The sequence below is a fragment of the Trichechus manatus genome, unplaced genomic scaffold (genome assembly GCF_000243295.1).
Source record: "Trichechus manatus latirostris isolate Lorelei unplaced genomic scaffold, TriManLat1.0 scaffold00204, whole genome shotgun sequence".
NCBI classification, from domain to species: Eukaryota; Metazoa; Chordata; class Mammalia; order Sirenia; family Trichechidae; genus Trichechus; species Trichechus manatus.
This window is the reverse complement of record NW_004444140.1, coordinates 1,313,445-1,334,831: the sequence shown is the minus strand read 5'-3', so window position 1 is coordinate 1,334,831 and position 21,387 is coordinate 1,313,445. Positions and strand designations below refer to the sequence as shown.

The 21,387-nt window shown below is 39.2% G+C and overlaps 1 protein-coding gene across 1 annotated transcript in view; it reads left to right on the top strand.

Annotated features, from left to right (window-relative positions):
• Positions 1 to 21,176, top strand: part of EEIG2 (EEIG family member 2) — a 64,021-nt gene extending 42,845 nt beyond the window's left edge. Inside the window, exons 5-11 of the mRNA XM_004388050.2 lie at positions 1,645 to 1,691; positions 10,012 to 10,115; positions 14,905 to 15,000; positions 15,143 to 15,332; positions 15,430 to 15,557; positions 16,367 to 16,436; positions 19,104 to 21,176. Coding sequence (XP_004388107.1) covers positions 1,645 to 1,691; positions 10,012 to 10,115; positions 14,905 to 15,000; positions 15,143 to 15,332; positions 15,430 to 15,557; positions 16,367 to 16,436; positions 19,104 to 19,146 — 678 coding nt within the window. The 3' untranslated portion in view covers positions 19,147 to 21,176. The remainder of the gene's footprint in view (positions 1 to 1,644; positions 1,692 to 10,011; positions 10,116 to 14,904; positions 15,001 to 15,142; positions 15,333 to 15,429; positions 15,558 to 16,366; positions 16,437 to 19,103) is intronic.
• The last annotated feature ends 211 nt before the right edge of the window (positions 21,177 to 21,387 follow it).

Below are 21,387 nucleotides of genomic sequence, written 5' to 3'. Positions count from 1 at the left end.
GTTGAACTCAACCATCTGTCTTCTCCGGGTCACTGAACATTGCTGGATATCATGCACCCAGACTACCTGGCATTACTGAAGTCATGCTCATCACCATCCAGCAGTGGTACTCTACTTCCTTTGTAAGCTTCCTTTCCCAATTTCCTAGATATTTTTCATCTTTTCTTTCTTCTCATATCTCTCAAACACTACTCTCGCTCTCAGCTAATGATCTTGCCTTGTCCTTTATTGGGAAAACAGAAACCATTAAACTCAAATTCCCTATCATAGAATTTACAATTCTACCTGCCTCTTCAGCCTTATTCTCCTTTTTGCCTCTGGTTACAATGGATAAAGTTCCTCTTCCTGTGAGAAATCAGCCCTTCCTCTTGGGTTCTAGAATCCAAAGCTTGCCTAATCAAGACCTTTGCCTCTTGGATTATTCCCTCTCCTAATCATCTCTCCCTCTAATGAACCATCCTTATCAACATGTAAACAAAAAGACTTGATATCTCCTATATTTAAAGAGCTTCTCATCCCCTGCAACCACTGTCCCACTCTGCTCTACTTCACTACAAAATGTTTTTTTAACTTTTATGTGCCATATCTACTTCCTTCCTGTGACATTCAAGACATTCAAGAGTACTATTTTGATGGAGTTGGAAACCAGATCGTAGGGTTCTGTGAAAGAAGAGGTGATGAAGAAACCAGCACAAGTATAAGTCATTTGATAAGTTGAGAGTTAAAAAAGAGGATAGTAGTGGAGACATGTAGTGGAATAAAGAAATAAGAATGAAATGAGGTTATATAAGAATATGTGTTAGCCATTAGCTGGAAAACATACAGTAATATAAATATCCTGATATTCATTAAGACCATGAGCTTTAGTATTATGCAGTCCTGGGTTCAGATCCCAGCTCCGCCCTTTACTAGTTATCCATCCTTGAAAATATCACTTAATCTCCCTGGGCTTAGCATGAAAGTATCTCTGTCTCATAGGGTCATTGGAGATTACATGAAGTAATACATATAAAACACTCAGCTCATGCCTGACACACAATAAATTTTCAAATCATGATTGTTGTTAATGTTGTCGTTATTACCATTATCATCGTCGTTAGTACCATTATCATCATTATTCCTGTAGGAACATAATCCTATGGCTGATTCTTAAAAGGCAGCCAGCAACTAGAGAATAGCAAAAATAGAAAAATTTTAAACCCTGCTGTATAACTGGAGCAAAGACCAGAAGCATTCTGCTATTGGAGGCAACCAGCAGGCATCCCTTGAGGCATCAAAATGGCAAGCTGGAAGGAAACACTTCCAGACACTTAAGCACCACAGGAATCTGGGAGTAAAGACAGACAAACTAGATCAGCATAGCCACACTCCCACAGGATTGTTACTGATGAACAACTTGTTCTTTGTTTCTGTCTTTTCCACTCTGATTTTTTTGCACTAAACAGGGTTTTGAATGTTAGAAATGATTTATAAACTATGTACAAAGCAATAATTTAATATTGGATGTAACCATTTCAATAATCATTTAATACTCTCTAAATAGAAGTATTGGACTAGGTGCTGTGGAGGATGCAGAGATTAGCAGAACATGGCTTCTCTCAAGAGATTCTTTTTAATCACGATATTTGTTTTTCTTATACTTAGGTTTTGATCAGTATGCAGCTGATGTCTGGTGACCCATGTTTTAAAACGTAAGTGGATGCCCAGGTTATTTCTCTGAAAATATAATAGTGATTTCCTTGTTCAAAGTTTTTTACATTAATATTTTATAGTGTTTACAGTCCAATACCAGTGATACTAGGGAAGGGATAGTCAGACTGACCTGACCCTCCTAGAAGTTACTATTACCTATTATCAAATGATAATGGAGCCCTGTGGTGCAGTGGTTAAGAGCTCAGCTGCTAACCAGAAGGTCAGCAGTTCAAATCCTTGGAAACCCTATGGGGCAATTCTGCTCTGTCCTATAGGGTCACTATGAGTCAGAATCAACTCGACAGCAGCAGGTTTGGTTTTGGGTATTACCAAATGAAACTTTTACTCCCTGAATTATTTAAGCTATAGATCTTTTGTCATCTTCAGGTTTTGGGTGAAATTATACAAACTAAAATTTTTAGTCTAGCATTTGTGAACTTACTTATTTCTTCAACAAATATTTTATTAAGTGCCTCACTACGCGCTAGGTCCTATTCTAGACACTAGAGAAATAGCAATGAACAAAATAGACTATGTCCTTTCCATCTTGGAGCTGGTATTTTAAGAGGAAAACAGACCAATGAACAAATATATATGAAAAATGGTAATTAGTGTTTAGGAGAAAAATGAAGCATGTTGGTAAAAGGGCCACACTCATGGGGAAGTGTTCCTGTTTTATATAGAGTAGTCAGGAAAGGCCTCTGTGGTAAAGATGACATTTGATCAGAGACCTGAAGGAGGTAGGAAGCAAGCCATGCAGATATCTGGGAGAAGAGCATTCAAGGTAGAGGGTACAAGGACAAAGGTCCTGAGGGAGGAGTGTGCTTGGCATGTTTAAGTAGCTGCCAAGGAGACCAGTGTGTCTAGAGCAGAGTGAATGAGGAGGAGGGTGATAGGAGATGAGATTGGATGATAAAGAATCTTGTAGACTATTACAATAAAGGATTTCCACTTATACTCTGAGTGAGATAGAAAGCTACTAAAGGGTTTTGAGCAGAAGAATAAAATTATATTACTGCTAGGTAGGAAATAGATAGTATGTGGGAGCAATAAAGGGGACAAGGGCAGAAATGGGGAGATAAGTTAGGAGACTCTTCCAATAATCCAAGAAAGAGATGATGGTACCTTGAACCAGGCTGGTCGGAGTGCAGAATGATATGAAGGATTTTGGCCTGAGTAACTGGAAGAATGGTATTTCCATTTATTGAGATGGGAAAGTCTACAAGAGGAACAAGTTGGGAGCTTGGTTTTGGACATGTTAAGTTTGAGGTCTCTATTAAACATCTAGCTGAACATGTCAATTTGACAGTTGGATTTATCACTGTGGAGTTGAGTAGTTGAGTAGAGAAGTCCTGAGTACGGAAGATATAAATTTGGAAATTTATCATCATATAGATGGTAATTAAAGCCATAAGACTTGATGAAATGACGTAGGCAATGAGTATAGATAGGGAAAAGGAGAGGTCAGCAGACTGAAGTGAGATGCTTCATCGTGTAAGAAGTTGGGAGATGGGAAAGAGCCAGCAAAGGAACAACCAGTGAGATAAGGGGACAGAACCAAAGGAGAATTCTGTCCTGAAAACCAAGTGGATAAAGTGTTTCATAAAGGAAGGAGTATCGATTCTGTCAGGTACTACTGAAATAGGCCATGGAAGATGAGGACTGAGAGTTGACCTTTAGATTTTGCAGTATCGAATGCGCTTAGACTGAAACCTTATTAGAGTGGGTTAAAGAGAGTCTGGAGGAGGAAAACTGGGGACAGTGTAAACAATTCTTAGGAGGAATTTTGCTGCAAAAAGAAACAGAACAGTGGGGTCATAAATAAAAAGACGATATAGGGTTGTGGTGCAATTGGTTTCTTTTATGTGGTCTTTCTGACTCTAGGTCTGCAATTCTCTCGCAATGATTGGTTGGGCCACAATCTGCCAAGTGATTGGTCTGTTTGCTGTCTGCCTAGGTAGCTTGCAGGGATTGGCCGGTTTGTTATCCACCTAAGCTGCTTGCAAGGATTGGTTGATTCACTGTCCACCTAAGCATCTTGCAGGGATTGGTCGGTGTGCTGTCTGCCTAAGAGGCTTGCAGGCCACCCAGTAGAATTGGTTGGTTTATGATCCACGTAAGAGATTGGTCAGTTTGTGATCTTGCTAAGAAAGCCACACCTTGAAATTGACGAAGAGTTTTCCTGTATAATTGGCCAGTCTCACAGATTCTGGGGGGACCTCGTGACCAACAAGAACCTGGAGGGGAGTGTGTCCTTTGGACCAAGGTTCCCTGTATGGAAAACCTCCTAGACCCAAATAAAAGAGTTGTAATACGAGTCAAGGGCTGTAACACTGAGCTGATAACACAGAAGAGGCCCAGAAGGGGCCCAGCAGCTGAGCCAGTGGCGAGAGGCCGAGAGAGCAGTCAGGACGGCAACAGTGGGTGAGTCAGCCCACACATCAGACGGCGATGGTGGGCAGAGTCAATCCACAGAGCAGAGCTGGGCATCTCTGGGCAAGAGGTCACCAACGGAGCTGGGCACCTTGCAAAGGGGGAGCAGCTGCAGTCCAGGTCTGTGCAGACAGACGCCCAAGCAGAGCAAGTGACAGCATGGAGGCCGAGCTGGCCTGCCTCTGGCAGCAGCAGACTCCTGGCTGTGCTGAGAGGTGTAACACTAAGGCCAAGAGGAGTCCTGTCCAGAGGGGGCTGAGAGGAGGTCTGCCCTAAGAGGGCTGAGAGGTTGCCCACAGAGGCTTGGGCATACACTGTACAGGAGTTGTTCATAAAAGTTTTGCCTCAAGAGCCGTCGTAATGCCTGCCTAACACTGGCACTAGCCCACGGTTGTCCTGAAGCTGCTGGTTGAGAGCTAGATGAATAAGACGGGGCCAGACCCAGCCAGGAAAAGCCACAGAGAGAAAATGAACACAGCCATGCCATATCTGACCTAAGCTGACTAGAGAGATGCCTGTTAAGAGAGAGAGAGAGACCTACTGATACCTGTTCCATGGTGCGCCCGCCCAGTGACACAGAAATGGGTAATCTGGGAAGGGTGAGCAGGTCCCCTTTTAAATGTAAGTGGGTTCCTCTCCTACGATGTTAAGTGGGGTATTCGTGCGAGTGGAGGGGACAAGTTCACATCAAATCTGTTCCTGTTGTTTACTGTTTGCTTTCTATAAGTAATCTATTTCTGTTACTTACTGTTTATCCTTTATAAATAACAATGACAGCTTTTGATTGCCAGCACTTTGTAACGTGCCTTTGTGTGTGCAGCCCAGTCAGATTGGAGAGTCGAGTCTTTGTCCTAGCAGTCTCATGATTGCTTGGGATTTAGAGTATAGTCTGTGTGTATACATGCACATGCACACATTTTAGAGGTCAAGGGAGGTGTGTTGTTGTTTTTTAAGATGGGAGACACTGTAGGAGATTTCGTATACTGATGAGAATGGTCCAGTAGAGAGGGAGAAATTGATGGTGCAGAAGAGAAAAGAGACAATTGCTAGAAGAGTGTCCTTGGATTGTCAAAAGAGAAGGGATCTGGTACCCAGTTTATCCACTGTAATATGATGAAGGCAGAGAACATGGCTACAGATGCAGATAGCTGGGTGTATAAGAAGTGGGAGCATATGGAAGTTCTCTTCTAATTGCTTCTGATTTCTTAGTGAAATAGGAACCAAGGTCATCATTCAAGAACGAAGATGGGGCGGATGGAGGTGGAGGTTTGAGGAGAGAGGAAAGGGTGTACAAAAGCCTCCTGAGAGAGTGGGAGAGTGAACTGAGTGGGTAAATGCAATAGGATTGCCTGTCAATAATCTTGAAGACACTTAATAATTAAAAATGAAAGTTCATTAGATCTTAAATATCTGAGATAAAATATATTTAGAAAAGTAGAGGAAATATTACTTCCCTGTACATCAATTTTATGCTTTTAATAGCTCTTGCCATAACTTAGAAAGCAATGTCCATATAATTCCCCACTTACATACTGTTTATAAAGATGAAATATGTATTTTAATACAAATCAATTATTGATTAAAACTGTGCATTTTTCTATCACTTAGGCTTCCTGTACTGCCTTCCCACAAACCATAATTTCCTGGCTGCTTTATTTCCTCCTCTCTTGAGATCAAACAATTTTTGCTGTACTATATTTGGTCTCTCAGGTAAACTTAATTTGCATTTCTAGTAGAATCAGTTTAGGGTAAAACGAGATGAGAAGCAAAACCTGTAGAAAAAGTGAAGCCGTCATTCCTTCTCATGGACTTATTTATGGATACTCCTCTCGCCCTTTCTCTGCCATTTTTTCTCTCTACTTGTGAAACTCAGATATTGAGGGTCAAGGAGCTTCAGAATATATCATCTAATATTCTTCTACATTATCTCCGTAAGTGTAACATAACAATCTACAGTTCATATTTATAGACAAGGACTTCTGTAACTCATATGAATAAACTGAATGCCTAATCCTAAAACACACAAAAGTATTTCTCAGGAGAATCAAACCCGCAACAGTTTCTTCTTTGGATATTTGCATTCTGCGACTGTCAGTGGAAAAGGGAAACTCTCATACATCCATTCACTTGCACATGAGTGTGTGTGGAATCGAAAAATGTTTGAACTCGATGAAAAAGTGAATTATTTTATCAGATTATATTTAACAGAAATCAAATGTGTAAAATCACATTCTTTTAGAACGAAAAAGAATATTGTAAGTTGTCTTGTTCAGTGATTTTTTTTTCAAAATATTTAGCCATAAAACCCTTTGCTCAAATGTATTCTCAATCCCATTATGCAAAATTGCTCTGCTGAGGGGTAAGGAGGCAGAATACTCTCCCCTGCCTACTCCCAGAGTCCCTAAGGGAGCTTCATGAAGCCGGTTTTAAAAGCCTTAGTGTAATCCGAGTTCTCATTTGACAGATAAGGAGACTAAGGCACAGAGCAGTTAGGTGACTTGACTGAATACCTCTGTGTAGGATAGATGTAAACAGCTGCTTCAGGGATTTTGTCTGCTGTTCTCTCTGCTGTTGTCTGTCTTTGGATTTTTCATGATACAAATTTTTTTTTTTTAATTTACTAGAGAAGCTAACAAAAGTATATCAAATCCTTAGCATTCTCAGATTTAAATTCTGATTTTGATATTTTATGAGAAGTTCTGTCACATACAGTATATACATTTTTTGAAATATGAATTTTATGCTTATTATAAGCCCCGTACTTATGAAGAGGACAGCTGGTAATTCAACGTAACCACCTGCCTTACACTGAGCTTTGTAGTTCTCTACAGCTCGTCAGGTGCGCACTAACTCTTGCAAAGGAATGAAAATGGCTCTGATAAGAAAGCTAAGCACTAATACTGGTGAAGAAGAAGGATATTTTGAGACAGAAATTGTATGCTATACTGAAATTTGATAATTTGGTGGTAAAGCAGATCTGTTGTTGTTAGTTGCTATCGAGAGAGCTCCAACTCATGGTGACCTTATGTATAACAGAACGAAACATCCCTGGTCCGGCGCTATCCTCTCAGTCGTTGGTATGTTTGAGCCCATTGTTGCAACTGTTAAAGCAGATGTAAGGGTGACGTAACCCTCTCAAATAGCAAGGCACCAAAGCATTCAGATTCCAGATGGGAGGACATTACCATTTGTCAAAATAATTTCATGAATATTTCTGCCTTCCAATTTAATTCTTGACACAACTCCGTGTGGATGTAAGTAGTATCCATATTTTTAAGTGAGGACATTGAGGCTCAGAAGTGAAGGAGTTTATTTGACCACAGTCCCAGGAGTCAGTCATTTAGAGTCAAATCAACAAGCAACTGGGTTTTTGATTGCCTACCACTAAATAAGACCCAGCCCCTGCTCTGAAGGGATTCACAGTTTATGTGGGAGACGGACACACAACATATGATGTTGTTGGGGTATAGAGAATGGGAACTATAACAACTTTTCCTTGAAAGTCAGGTAAGTCTTCATTGAGGGGCTGACACGGAGCTAAGTATTAAAGAATGAATAGGAATTTACCAAGCACAGAGGTAGGTAGAACATTCCAGGAAGAGAAAATGGCTTGCACAAGTTTATGGCATTGTGACAGAGCACAGAATATTTATGGAATGTCAAGTAAGTAGTATTGTCATTTTAGGAGATTATTGTTCACATATTCTTAACATTACTATGTATTAAAACAAAATAATCCCGTCTCTTTCATTCTGTAGTTGAGCTGTATTAGACAATTTCTGATAAGGGATATATAAAGATTTTCAGAACAAGAAGGTTAATAGAATAAAAAACAGGCACGTGATAGGCCCTCAGTAATTCTTTATTCAGCATGACTGAGTTGTCTAGGAGGACTTAGGAGGGCTGCCAAGGCCTAGATAGGATTTAGATTCTAAGTTTTCTGTCTTATTAATCCCTGTGGTTGATGAATTTTTTCTGTAATGCTTAGTTGCCCCAGTATTAAATCAGTTAGTGCCGGTGGCTGAAATTATTAAGGGTTGAGGTTTTTCAGATTTTTTGAGATAACAGGGCAAGGGGTGGAAAATCGAGGGTATTGCTAGAAGTGAAGTTGACTGTGGAGTCATACTGGACAGGAAAGAGAGTGGAGCCAGAGGGAGACTGATTGAGAGGGAGAAGGAAAGAGGCCAAAGGTTGGGAGTTCTGAGGGGTTGGAGAGCAGTGAAAGAGGTAGAGAGATGGAGACACTGCAGTCAGTCCACATCTGGTACTAAAAGGATAAAAATTTAGACACACAGGCATGAGTCATCCATCAATGAGTAACAAATATGACTGTAGAGTCCATTCTCTGTAAGTGTATTTCTTTTAAATAGAGGTTTTTCTCATGAAATATTTACTGCCAAGTTTTGTTTTGTTTTTTTCCACCAAGCTGTTTTATGTTATTTAAAAGTTTAGCTGTTGGTAGTTGAGGAGGTAGGTCTAAGGCAGACTATGGAAGGCCTTTTATGCCATTCTGAGGAGCTTGAGCTTTATCCTAAATGAGCTACTGAAGGATTTCAAATCAGAGAGTAACATGATCAGATGCACATTTCAGAAATGCCACAGTGACTGTAGCATGGAAAGAAGTAGAGAGACCCACTAGAACACTCTTGCAGTCATTCAGGAAAAGGGTTATAAAGGCCAGAATTAAAGTAGTTGGTGGAGGTAGAGAAGAGATAGGAGAGATGTTAACAGAATCTGTGGGATTTGGAAATTGACCTGATATGGGGAAATGTGAATAGGAAGGACACAGATAATATCTAGGATCCTAGTTTTTGTGCCTTTAAAGATTGCAGTGGCATTCACAGAGATAGGGACTACAAGAAAAAAACAGGTTTGGGGAAAGAATATGGGTTTAGTTTGGGAAAAATTATGTTTTATATACTTGTAGGTCAGATACTTAAAAATGTCACAATAGGATTTACAAGTCTGGAATTTAGGAGATCCTGGGCTGGAAGTAATCTAAATTAAACAGGCTTAATGGCAATCTTAACTGTCTTTAGCTTGCAAGGACCTGAGTAGCTGGCCGGTACTGTTGAGATAGTCTAGAAAGAATTTAAGAATTGCCACAAAGTGAGTCAGATTCTTCATCCCTTCAACTTCCTTGCTATTTTATCTCAGATCACGGGATAGTCTCTAAGATATAGTTTTCCTCTGAAATAGCAACCTTAAAGTTTGGGGATGTTTTATAATAAAAATTCCTATGTTAAGAAAAACAAACTTGTTAGAACTCAAACTTGCCCCTTCCTACTTCACAGCTCCCACATGGACACAGGAGCCTTGAATTTGGCAGTGAAAATATATCCATCACTTATTCCCAGAAAATCTAGTCCAAAAACTAATCTAAACAACTGGGGCCCTCTATAGACTCTCCCTGGGCCAGGTGCATGCTTCACAGAGTAGAAGATAAATCCATGTATGCTATTCAAGAAGAAAGAGGAGCCAACAAGAGATCTCAGGCACTGAAGCAGGAGGCATGAGGTATTCTCAGCACACCCCCAGATAAAAAGGGGCTTGGTGCCTCCATCTCCACCATAGAGATACCTGCCTGCCTAGTTTGGGGAGTTGAGTGCTAGGAACACACAGACAGATTCCTTCTCTCTTTTCGGGACTCCTTTCTGGTCCAACATTTATTGTGCAGAAAGATTTGTTTTTCATTAATTAAATTCAAGTTTTGAGGAAGCGCATACATTATCTGTTGATTTTTATTACTTTCACCCTCCAAGGGTAACGTTATCATGTACCTTACTAAAGCTGTGTACTGACTACACAACCAATCTCTAACAATACTTCAAACTTTCAGGCTCACCAATAAATCAGGTTCTGATCCTAAGAGATGTTTGTTTACAGGCCTCCTTCTACTTCAATGTCTATACCCATTGCTGGTGAATCTGAATCTCTAGAAGAAGACAGAAAAGGTGGAGAAACCCTGAAAGTCCATCTTGGAATAGCAGGTATGGGTGCGTAAGCTTACTGGTTTTTTTTAAGTTGTAAGGAATGGTACTACTTGGTGTTCGAAAAGATTTCTAAGGTCCCTTCCAGATTAAAATCCTATGGGTATATTACTTGAAACGGGCCAGTAAGGAACAAGAGTTTTAATTATGGAATATTTTGTTTAAAGTGTTGTGCTCTGATTAAAAGCTAAATGTTGTAGTAATACCCCCTACCCACCCCCACTGAATGCATCTACTCATCCCACAGTTACAACAATGAATTCTGCAGGATTTTTCCCATTCCACATGTCCACCGACTGCTTCCAGTCTGTTGTTATCTGACTTGACTACTTACGTTTTCATGAAGCTTTCTCTCCCCTTGGCTTCTACCTCTCTGACTTTCCTTTTCTAGCTTCTTGAAGGCTGCTTTTTCTTCTTCCACCTTCCTCTTACATATTGATGTTCCATAGGATTTGGTCCCCTCTACTTACTCTCCCTGGGCAACGTCATCTACATCCTTGGATTTAATGATCACATAAATCTAAATGTGATCATGTAAATATGAGTTAAATACTTTTAATTCACAAATTTGTGTCACCTTCAGGCCTCACTCCTGAACTCTAGGTACATATTTCCAAATGCTTTCTGGGAAGATCCACTTCATGCCACATCTTATACTGAAATTCGTCATTTTATCTTTCTCCTCAGCTAGACTTCAAGTTCTTCATGATCAGGCCTTTTTTGTCTTTGTGGGTCATGTTCAATGCCAGTAGACAGTCAGTGAATGTTTTGTGAATGGGCATCTTCAGCTGTCTCAAATTCCACATATCTAGCACAAGTCTTCCTCCTGTGTTTTCTATCTCAGCTGATGATGTTACCATCCACCCAGATCCCCAAGCTGGAAACCTTACCTTGACACACACTTCTACTTAGTAATTGGGTCCTGGCATTTGTGCCTCCTAGACATCTCTCCAGGAGCCCTCTGGTGGTGCAGTGGTTAAGTGCTCAGCTGCTAACTGAAAGGCTCAGACTCACCCAGCAGCTCCTCAGGAGAAAGACCTGGCAATCTGCTCCTGTAAAAGACTGCAACCTAGAAAACCCTACGGGGCAGTTCTACTCTGTTGCTTGAGGGTACCTAATAACAACAAACAGCTCCTACTGTCAGCTGGACTATTAGGAAAACCTTCACTCCATTAACCCTAGTCATCCTTTTGGCGGAGTTGTCTTCCCAAAATGTAGATCTGGTCATGTCACACACTTGCTTAAAGCTATTGCATTATTTCCTTCTTTAAATTGTTTAGCATAGCATAAAAGTCCATCAGTAGCAGACATATTTTCCCTTCAGTCATCTGCACTACTACCCTGTATGCCAACTTTACCAATCTGTCTGCATTTCCACAAAAAAGGCATGTTCGTCCCTCTGCCTTTCCCCGCCTCATCTACCTGAGGAATTCCTACACATCATTTATGTCCTGAGGTTAGCCTCTCTATGAGGTCTTTTCCCCATTACCAGGGAGTGATAGATGCACTGTCCCTCTGAACTCCTGATAGCTTCTTTTTAGTTCTTGTATTTTAGTACTTGCCACATTGTAACTATTTGCTTCTGCCTCTAAACTCTGAGCATAAATTTTTCTTAGTTATTTTTGTACCCCCTATATTTTATATGGTCATCCCTAGGTGGCGCAGAGTTAAGCGCTCGGCTACTAACTGAAAGATTGGTGGTTTGAATTCACCCAGAGGCACCTCAGAAGAAAAGCCTGGCAATCTACTTCTGAAAGATCACAGCCATTGAAAACCCTACAGAGCACAATTCTACTCTGACACACAATGGGTTGCCATTAGTCAGAATTGAATTGATGGCAACTGGTTGGTTTTTTTATATTTTATACAGTACTAGGCACATGACTTAGTAAAAGCTTAATAAATACTGAGTGAATAAATTTTGAAAACCAGTAAATAAATGGATAAGTTAAAATCTGAGCCAACCCTAGGAGTAAAGTTGTTATTGTTGCTGGGTGCCATCAAGTCAATTTTTGACTCATGACAGAGTAGAACTTCCCGTTAGGATTTTCTTGGCTGTAATCTTTATGGAAGCAGATCACCAAGTCTTTCCAGGGCTGGTGGGTTCAAACCTCCAACCTTTCAGTTAGCAGACAATGGCTTAACTGTTGTGCCACCAAAGCTTCTTAAAGTTGTTGTTGTTGTCAGGTGCTGTTGAGTCAGTTCCAACTCATAGCAACCATGTGTACAACAGAAACGAAACACTGCCTGGTCCTGCGCCATCCTCACAATCATTGCTGTGTTTGATCCTGTTGTTGCAGCCAGTGTGTCAGTCCGTCTAGTTGAGGGTCTCCCTCTTTGTCGCTGACCCTCTACCTTGCCAAGCATGATGTCCTTCTCCAGGGACTAGTCCCACTTGATAACATGTCCAAAGTATGTGAGACAAGATCTCACCATCCTCACCTCTAAGGAGCATTCTGGCTGTACTTTTCCAAGACAGATTTGTTCATTCTTCTGGCAGTCCATGGTATATTCAGTATTCTTCACCAACACCATAATTCAAAGGCATCAATCCTTTTTCGGTCTTCCTTATTCATTGTCCAGCTTTCACATGCATATAAGGTGATTGAGAATACCATGGCTTGGGTCAGGCACACCTTAGTCCTCAAAGTGACATCTTTGCTTTTTAACACTTTGAAGTCTTTTGCAGCAGATTTGCCCAGTGCAGTACGTTGTTTGATTTCTTGACTGCTACTTCCATGGGCGTTGATTGTGGATCCAAGTGAAATGAAATCCTTGACAACTTCAGTCAGTATTTTCTCCATTTATCATGATGCTGCTTATTGGTCCAGTTGTGAGGATTTTTGTTTTCTTTACTTTGAGGTGTAATCAATATTGAAGGCTGTAGTCTTTGATCTTCGTCATTAAGTGCTTCAAGTTCGAATCCACCAGCCGCGCCTTGGAAACCATATGGGGCAGTTATACTCTGTCCTATAGGGTCATTATGCGTCGGAATCAACTCAAGTCCTCTTTGCTTTCCACAAGCAAGGTTGTGCCATTTGCATATCGCAGGTTGTTAATGAGTTTTCCTCTAATCCTAATGCTGTGTTCTTCATATAGTCCAGCTTCTTGGATTATTTGCTCAGCATACAGATGGAATAAGTTTGGCAAAAGTATACAATCATGACACACACCTTTCCTTATTTTAAACTATGCAGTATCTCCCTGTTCTGTTCGAATGACTCCCTCCTGGTCTAGGTACAGGTTCCTCATGAGCACAATTAAGTGTTCTGGAATTACCATTCTTTGCAATGTTATCCATAATTTGTTATGATCTACACAGCCGAATGCTTTTGCATAGTCAATAAAACACAAGTAAGATCTTCCTGGTATTGTCTGATTTCAGCCAAGATCCATCTGACAACAGCAATGATATCCCTCGTTCCTCATTCCTCTTCTGAATCTGGCTGGAATTTCCTTAATGTTAGTTCTATATAATTCTTGATATGAACCAACTTTTTGAGTTCAGATTTTCTTTGAGCTAACCTTTGGGTTGGGACCACTGTAGAACATGACACAGGGATGTTGGTTTGGACCGTTTCTTACAATATGTCCGGAAATGAGAAATCCTTTTAGAAGGGACAGCTCACTCCAGTTGCTTACTTGCTTGGCAGCATCTGTGGGGTCAGTTGTGTTCAATATCATTTGTAGAACTGCCGCGATAATTGTTGTATTACTCAACTGGTTTCTTCCTGCCCCTAAATTCACGACAGTTCTTGTTTCTAAAATTTCAGCCTAATGAAAATGGTCACAGTTCTACATTCTTTGGAAGAAGCCTGGTTCTGAAAATACAAAATTAACATCTAATATATGCACATTATCAGTAGAAATAGTGTATGGCTTTGACACCTCCTTTTTGTACATTTACTTTGAAACCGAGTACTATAATCAGTTTCTTAAGAATTTTTATTCTCAGTGCCACATTCCACGCTGCGTTGCTTTAAGCCACAAACATTGCCCAAATTATAGCCTAGTACTAGCAACCCTAACGTTAAAGAAGTAGAGTACTCTTCAGCTTACTGCTGTGTTGGATTTTTGAGGAAGCAAGATTTCCTCACAAGCCATACTAAAACCTGGCAATTTTGTGAGAATTTATAAGAGTACACCTGACCGATTTGTATTAGAGAAATACTGAAAAAAGAATTGAGATAGTTTTATGTTATTCAAGGTAGAGTGCTATTAAATTAGCCAACTCTTCAGACAAAGATTGGACTGGTCTGTGGGACATAAAGTGATACTCGTGAGGAGTGTGCCTCTTAGCTCAAGTAGATACAAGAGACTAAACGGGCAGCTTCTGTCTGGAGGTGAGATGGGAAAGCAGAGAGGGTTAGGAGTTGGTTGAATGGACATGGGGAATCAGGTGGAAAGGAGGAGTGTGCTGTCACAGTAAGGGGAGAGCAATTAGGGTCACTTAACCATATATATATAAATTTTTGTATGGGAGGCTAACTTGAAATGTCAACTTCATTTAAACTACAACAATAAAAAAAACTGGAAAAAAAATAGAGTGCTGTTAAATCTTACGAAAAATGCTCCGGTTCTTCAGTAAACTAAGGTATTTAATAAAGTACTTTATATTTCTTGCAACATAGTTGTTTCTAGTCTATTGATTTAAAGGATCTCTGTCACTTCACAACTTACTTTTTCTTGATAATGAACATGGAAAATGTTATAAAATCTGTAAATTAGAATATAAATGAACATTGACTTGTTGGCAGTAATAGTAACATCATGTTGTGACGTACTGCAGATCTTTCAGCAAAGAGTGCCTCTGTTCCAGATGAACTTGGTGCCTGTGGACATTCCAGAACCTCAAGCTATGCAAGCCAGCAATCAAAAGTATCAGGTAGGCAATAACAATGAAGTTGAACTCCTTAGACATCTGTCATTATAAAGTCACTTGAAGCTGCTGTGGTGTGGAAGAAGAATATTAGATTGCGGTCAGTGTTTGATATTAACATTAAAACCAAAGTGATTTTCTCTGACAGGCTATAGCTCATGTCACTCCCGGTCATCCAGTTTCTCTGAGCTCTGCCACAGAAGAAATACCTCCGTGGGAAGTACATCAACAGGAATTGAAAGCATTCTAGAGCCATGTGATGAAATTGAGCAAAAAATAGCTGACCCAAATCTTGATGCAACCGATAAAGAAGATACAGCATCAGAAAAACTCAACAGGTATCCTTTTGGGCTTTAAAAAAAAAAGCAATAACTTTGTTTTCATAACATAATTAATAAAAAGAAGGGAAAATTTTTTAATTCTTTATTTTCAAAGATACCCAGTGAAACAAGATTCTGTGGAATCTCAACTGAAGCGAGTCGATGCCACCAGAGTGGATGCAGATGACATTGTGGAGAAGATACTACAGAGTCAAGACTTCAGCCTAGATTCCAGCACAGAAGGTGTGTAGACAACTGTTTGGTGTAGATGTACATAGTCCACTCTGTGTAGTCCATGTGGTCAGCAGCCAAGAGGCAGTGCATCATGATACTGCCTGCTGCATATTTGTAAGATAAATTTCATGCCCTAACAATCTCAAGATAACTTTGTAGTTCATTTCTTTCTAAGAATGGATATTGAATTTGGTTTAAAAAAAAAACAAAAAACAAAAAAACTTTAGCTAAAAGATCAATTTTAAAGAAAGCATTATTTCTTGTATTTTTTAATTATGTATCAGCCTTACCATGTTTATATACCTAATGATAGATATCTGTGTCTGCTTCTGTCATAACTGGCCATAGTGCTTCAAGTCACTGAAGTAATTTGGAGTGTTGGGTGGTGCCCTTGAAATGATAGTGAATAACAGAATCCATGGTTCCTTCCTCAGCATTCTCACTGAAACTGAAAATTTACATGCTACCAATTTGAAAGGTATAATTACTCATGCTGGCATGACTAGAGAGCACTGAACAATGGGCTTGGTTTCATTATGTAACTGTAAAGAGAGATAATTAAAAGTTGCTTGTAGAGGTTTGTAGGAAGAGCTGCCTTCATTACTGTTAGAAGAAAAAGAGCTTTAGGAAAGTTGATGAGAAATAACTATTAGAATATCTTATAAAGTTATCAAGTACCTGTTTTAAAACACGCATGTAATTTGATTTTTTTAAGTTTTTAACTTTTTTAATAAAACAAATGGCAAATGTGAATTATTATGAATATTTTTGGACAAATACGCTATGCAGATAACCAACATTTTAACTATGTATTGCAGAAGAAGGACTGAGGTTATTTGTGGGTCCTGGGGGAAGTACAGCCTTTGGCAGTCATCATCTCCCAAACAGGTATGTAGTCCAAGTAGTACCTTATCAACATAAAAACTAAACTAACTTCTTTTAAAATGTTTATGAGCATGAAGGTTGCAAAGTCTTTATACGGAGGCTAGAAAACAAGTGTGGGTAGTTAATAAGATGCGTAGCTCTTAGTTTTCCTTTTTCTGGGTATATGAAATTATTTTACAGGTTAATTTGTTAACTTCTTAGATGTATTTTTAGACTATATTGGTAAAGGACCAGCAGCGCACAGGGCAAGATGCAATATAAAAAGAATGTTTACAAACTAGTTCCCAGTCTGATGTTTTAGAAAGAGCAAAGCCTCTGTAAACTTTCACCCAAAGCACAATTTAAAAAAAATTTTTTTTTAATCATTCCCAGTTAAAAAAAAGCAAAGTACAATTCCACTGTCAGTCAGTGTCTTACCTTTTATGTGCAGTTACCCAGCCACTCAGTAGCGTAAGCTGACGTTACCCTTTCATGTACTCTCCTTTTCTCCACCTCGCTAGAACCTCACATATCTACAAAGAAAAATGATGCAAACCAAGCATCATTTTATTTATTCAGACTCAGATGAAAGTCACCTGCCAGTTACCACTCTGATTCCCAGTACTGCAGCACATAGTGAACACAGATGCCAAGGGCATTTAGGGATTCTGGTCACTCCCCCACCTCCCCAGCCTGGCCCTGCCCTTCTATGCGTCCCTCATACTCAGTATGTCCGTGTAATGTTTATGCAGAGTTCCAGCACAGCTAGAGTAAGTCAGAGCTGCACAGGGAAGGAGCCCCTTGGACCAAGACAATTATTTTATTGTTTCAGGTTCGAAACCTAAAAGAATTTTTAATTCATTTCTTCTACCAACACTCATTTTACTGAGTAGCTCGTATGGGTCCAGCACGTGACAGCGCCCAAGGGATATGAAGGAATGTAACAACAAAGACCTACATCAACAACTAAATAAAATAGGGTGTGATAGGGAGGTAAAAGAGAGACACATAAAGATGCTATGAGGGAGTACTGAATTTAAGGAAGTATTTATAGAAGATGTAACAATTTAGGCCTCCATTAACTTTCACTGACTTATCTACTCATTAAATTCAATAACTATTTATTGTGCCAACTTGAGGGTAAGGATACAAAGAGAAAAGAGTCAGCTCTTCCCGTCAGCTAGCTCATGATCTAGTATGTGAGGTTGACACACAGTGCCTCATGGGTAGAATGGTCCTCATCCAAAAATAAAAAGCCAGCTTCCACTGAAAAAACACCATGTTTTTACAGGTAGTAGAAAATCTTTATCCTGCCCAGACCAAGAAACTATAGAGGGAACATTCATGTTCATTTCATTATAACATAGGACCAAGTGGTACTAAGTGTATCTTAAGTAATCTTTCCCTGAGTACCTTATTCACAAATTTGCAAATTTTAAGTCTTTTAGTAGTCTCCATAATTTTACTAATAGAGGTTAATTGATACCTGGCATATTAAAGACTAAGTTGCTATAACAAAGGCCACAGGACTACAGTGATCAGGCTGATGGGACAGCTTTACCCCAGAAGATGATTCACTGACCCAGGTACCGTTTTGTTACTTCACCATCTTCCTTACCTGCGTTGTCAAGTTGGATTGTTGCCACATCTACAGTACAGCTCATAGGAAAGGGTGGAAGTCCAGGGCAGGCAATTTCCCTTGAAATAAGTGAGGCAGAAGTTGGACACATCTCTTCTACTCACATTCCGTGGGGGGAAACTTAGTCACATGGCCCCAACTATCTACCAGGGAGTTTGGGAAATGTGGTCTGTAGCTGAGCAACCCCATTCCCAGCTAAAACTATGAAGAAGAAGAGAATAGATTTGGGGGACAACCAGCAGTAGTCTGCCACACCATGCTACTGAAGAAATAAGCTCCCTCTTCAAGATCATTATCCCTTTAAATCCACATTAAAACCAAAAAACATCAAACTCATTGCCACCAAGTTGATTTCAACTCATGGCGACCCATGTGTTACAGAGTAGAACTGCCTCATAGGGTTTTCTTGGCTGTAATCTTTACAGAAACAGATTGCCAGGTCTTTCTTCCACAGTACCACTGGGTAGGTTCGAGCTGCCAACTTGTAGGTTAGCAGTTGAGTGCAAACTGTTTGCGCCACACAAGGATCTTTGGCTCTACATTACATAGGTATAATTTGCAGTACTGACTCCATATAATGATATTTGCATATTGACAAAAGAATTCTTGAACTTTCCAAGAAGGTACATTAAGGCTCAACACTACTATTGCAACTAAAGACCACCGTGCAAGCCCAGATACACTGTGAGTCAACATATGCTCATGGATGGGACTGATTTGAGGACTTAATGTAAACATGTGTGAAGAAGGTATTTCTTGAAGTAGTGTGTTGACTGTCAGGTTAGGAATTGGGAAGCATTACTAGATTACTGTGGGAATAAGTATGAGAGGCTCAGAGACTATACCAAGATTTGGGAAATTTAAGATATTAACATTTAATATTTCAGGCATTTTCTGTCTTTGATACCTTTAAACCCTGTGGAAATCAAATACAGTAGAAAAACACCTGCAGTACCATCTCTGGGGCAAGGTTACTTAGAACAATTTCAAACACCACAGCTCAAACTTTTAAAAAGTTTCTTCTCCCTCCCACCCCCCACCCCCCGTTTTAGGGTGGGGTCTGGAGCTTATGAACAAGTTGTGATCAAACGCTAAAAGTCAAGCTGGTGAACTGAAGCTTCCCTGTGGATTGAAGATGTGGGCAATTGAGCTGTCAAGGCACTTTATTCAAGCACTTAGAAAGTGAACCTTTTAAGAAATGAAATGTGTTCATCTATCAAAAGAAAGCCAACGCTAATTTCTTCTATGAAAGTGCCCACCACCAAATCTTTGCCACCCACCGAAAGGGCACACCTGAAGGGTAGAATCAACGCAGTGTGCACGGTGTGTGCCTTAAAAGTATCAGCTTCTGTTGGGCACTACACATGATAATGAAGAGCCGACTTTTTCTTGCAAAACATCCCGGTGGGGAAAAGAGCACTGTACATCTGAGTATAATTTTCGTACTGAAGTATAATATCTGTCATAGAGGTGCTCAACAGATTTGGGCTCTAATTACATGTTTTTTTAAAAAAAATATTTTATGATTGAAAGTAAGTGCATAAAATTTAAACCCTATAAATTCTGACAAATAGTTACAATTCCTGTTAAGGAAATCTTCCTGTACTCACTACAGTATCGTACTAAATTTAACTTTTTTTGATGTGATAATTGATATGAATTGATATGTAGGTGTTCATGCTTTGGGGAAATGTTATACTAAAAGTTAAACATGTAAAATGCTTAATAACAAGTCATAAAGTGTATTTAAGTCTAAGGTATGTGAATGGATGTCACGCCATTATTATGCAATATGTATTGTTACTTATAGTTAGATGAGCTGCAGAACCCCCACTAGCACCATATAAGAGATTCAAAATAAGCTTAATATTTAATATGTTAGGCAACCATAGGCACCCTAACATAAGAGTTGAACTCATGGAATAATAAGATCTGCTGATTTCAGGAATCAAAATTTAGAACAGGAGAAACTTGTCTTCAGAGCAGCCTTTCCTATGTAAATTCAGAGTATCTGAAACTGAAAATCATTTTGTGGGGCCAGTGGATAGAAGACAGGACAGCTGCTTGGCATCACCAACACCCACCTGTGGTTTTCTGTTTTAGCCCCCTATGATCAGATACTATGTTTTCTTCCTACTATATCAGAACTTAGTTGTGTTGAGGCAAGAATATACCATATAACAAAGTTTTTAAAATAAAAATGTCTGGTCTAGATCCAGCTTACAGTTCAGCAGACAAACCTTAGAGTTTTTCTATTCCTACGTGATGGTTTCCATGTCAAAGATTTCGAGTTTCTTGGAATCACTGAGTCACTGAATCAAAACAGATTGTGTATAACCAGTAATACTTAGTCCTTACTCTCAAAACCCTGTCCGAGAAATGTAATATGTAAAATTAGAATTACTTTGGTCTACATATTTTCATGTTGGCAAGATAAGGGAGAAATTATTTTTAAGAAAATATTGTTTTAATATTCAAAGCTAGAGCCTTGAAAAAACTTGAGTAGCACATTAGGGTTTTTTTGTTTTTGGTTTTTTTTTTAATGTTTTGAGGATTGAGTATTCCACATTAATCCAATATGATTTTTACAAATAGATTGTGAGATTTTAAAAAAGGCAACACCCTATTTTAAAATATTTTGAATGTTGAAAGGGTTTTCTGAGTCATTATAGTTTTATTCTTTAAAGATTTGTTTTGAAGGAAAAAAAAAAACCCTGAGCTGAAGATTTTAGTTTAACCAAGAGAACTGTTAAATGGTAAAGACTTGCTGTTTGTGGATAAACCAGTGGAGTCATCCATTCATTATATATTATGGAAAAATTAAGATAAAGTTTATAATAGAGATATGAAAATACTGTTTAGAGATTTACTTTTTTTAAACGTATTTTTCTATTTTCCAAATATTATTTCTACAGTGTATTTTTATTGGCACTTCTGCAAATGATTTTGCAGTTTAAAAATGATAATTGAAAGTAGATTATAAGGTTCAGTGAGGCCATTCATCAGACACATAAAAGGTGCTGTGATCAGAGCAGGGCCCTAGTCTTACTCATTCTTGGCTGCCCTTAGCCCCACACCTTCATGCAAGACTGGCTGTCAGTATTTAGAATGATACAGAATTATTTTTTTAAAACAAAATGTGGAGAGATTTTGAAAGGCGTAAAGATCATGCTTTTAAAAATCATTTTAGCAGCCACCAGATACATCTTGATTCATGTGGTAGTAAACATAAGTGTAATATTTTAATAAATAGAAACATCAATTAGAAAGAAAAAAGGACTAATGGCTATGTCCGCTGTAGCCAGTGGAAGCCTGTGGAGTCATTTATTCTGTTTT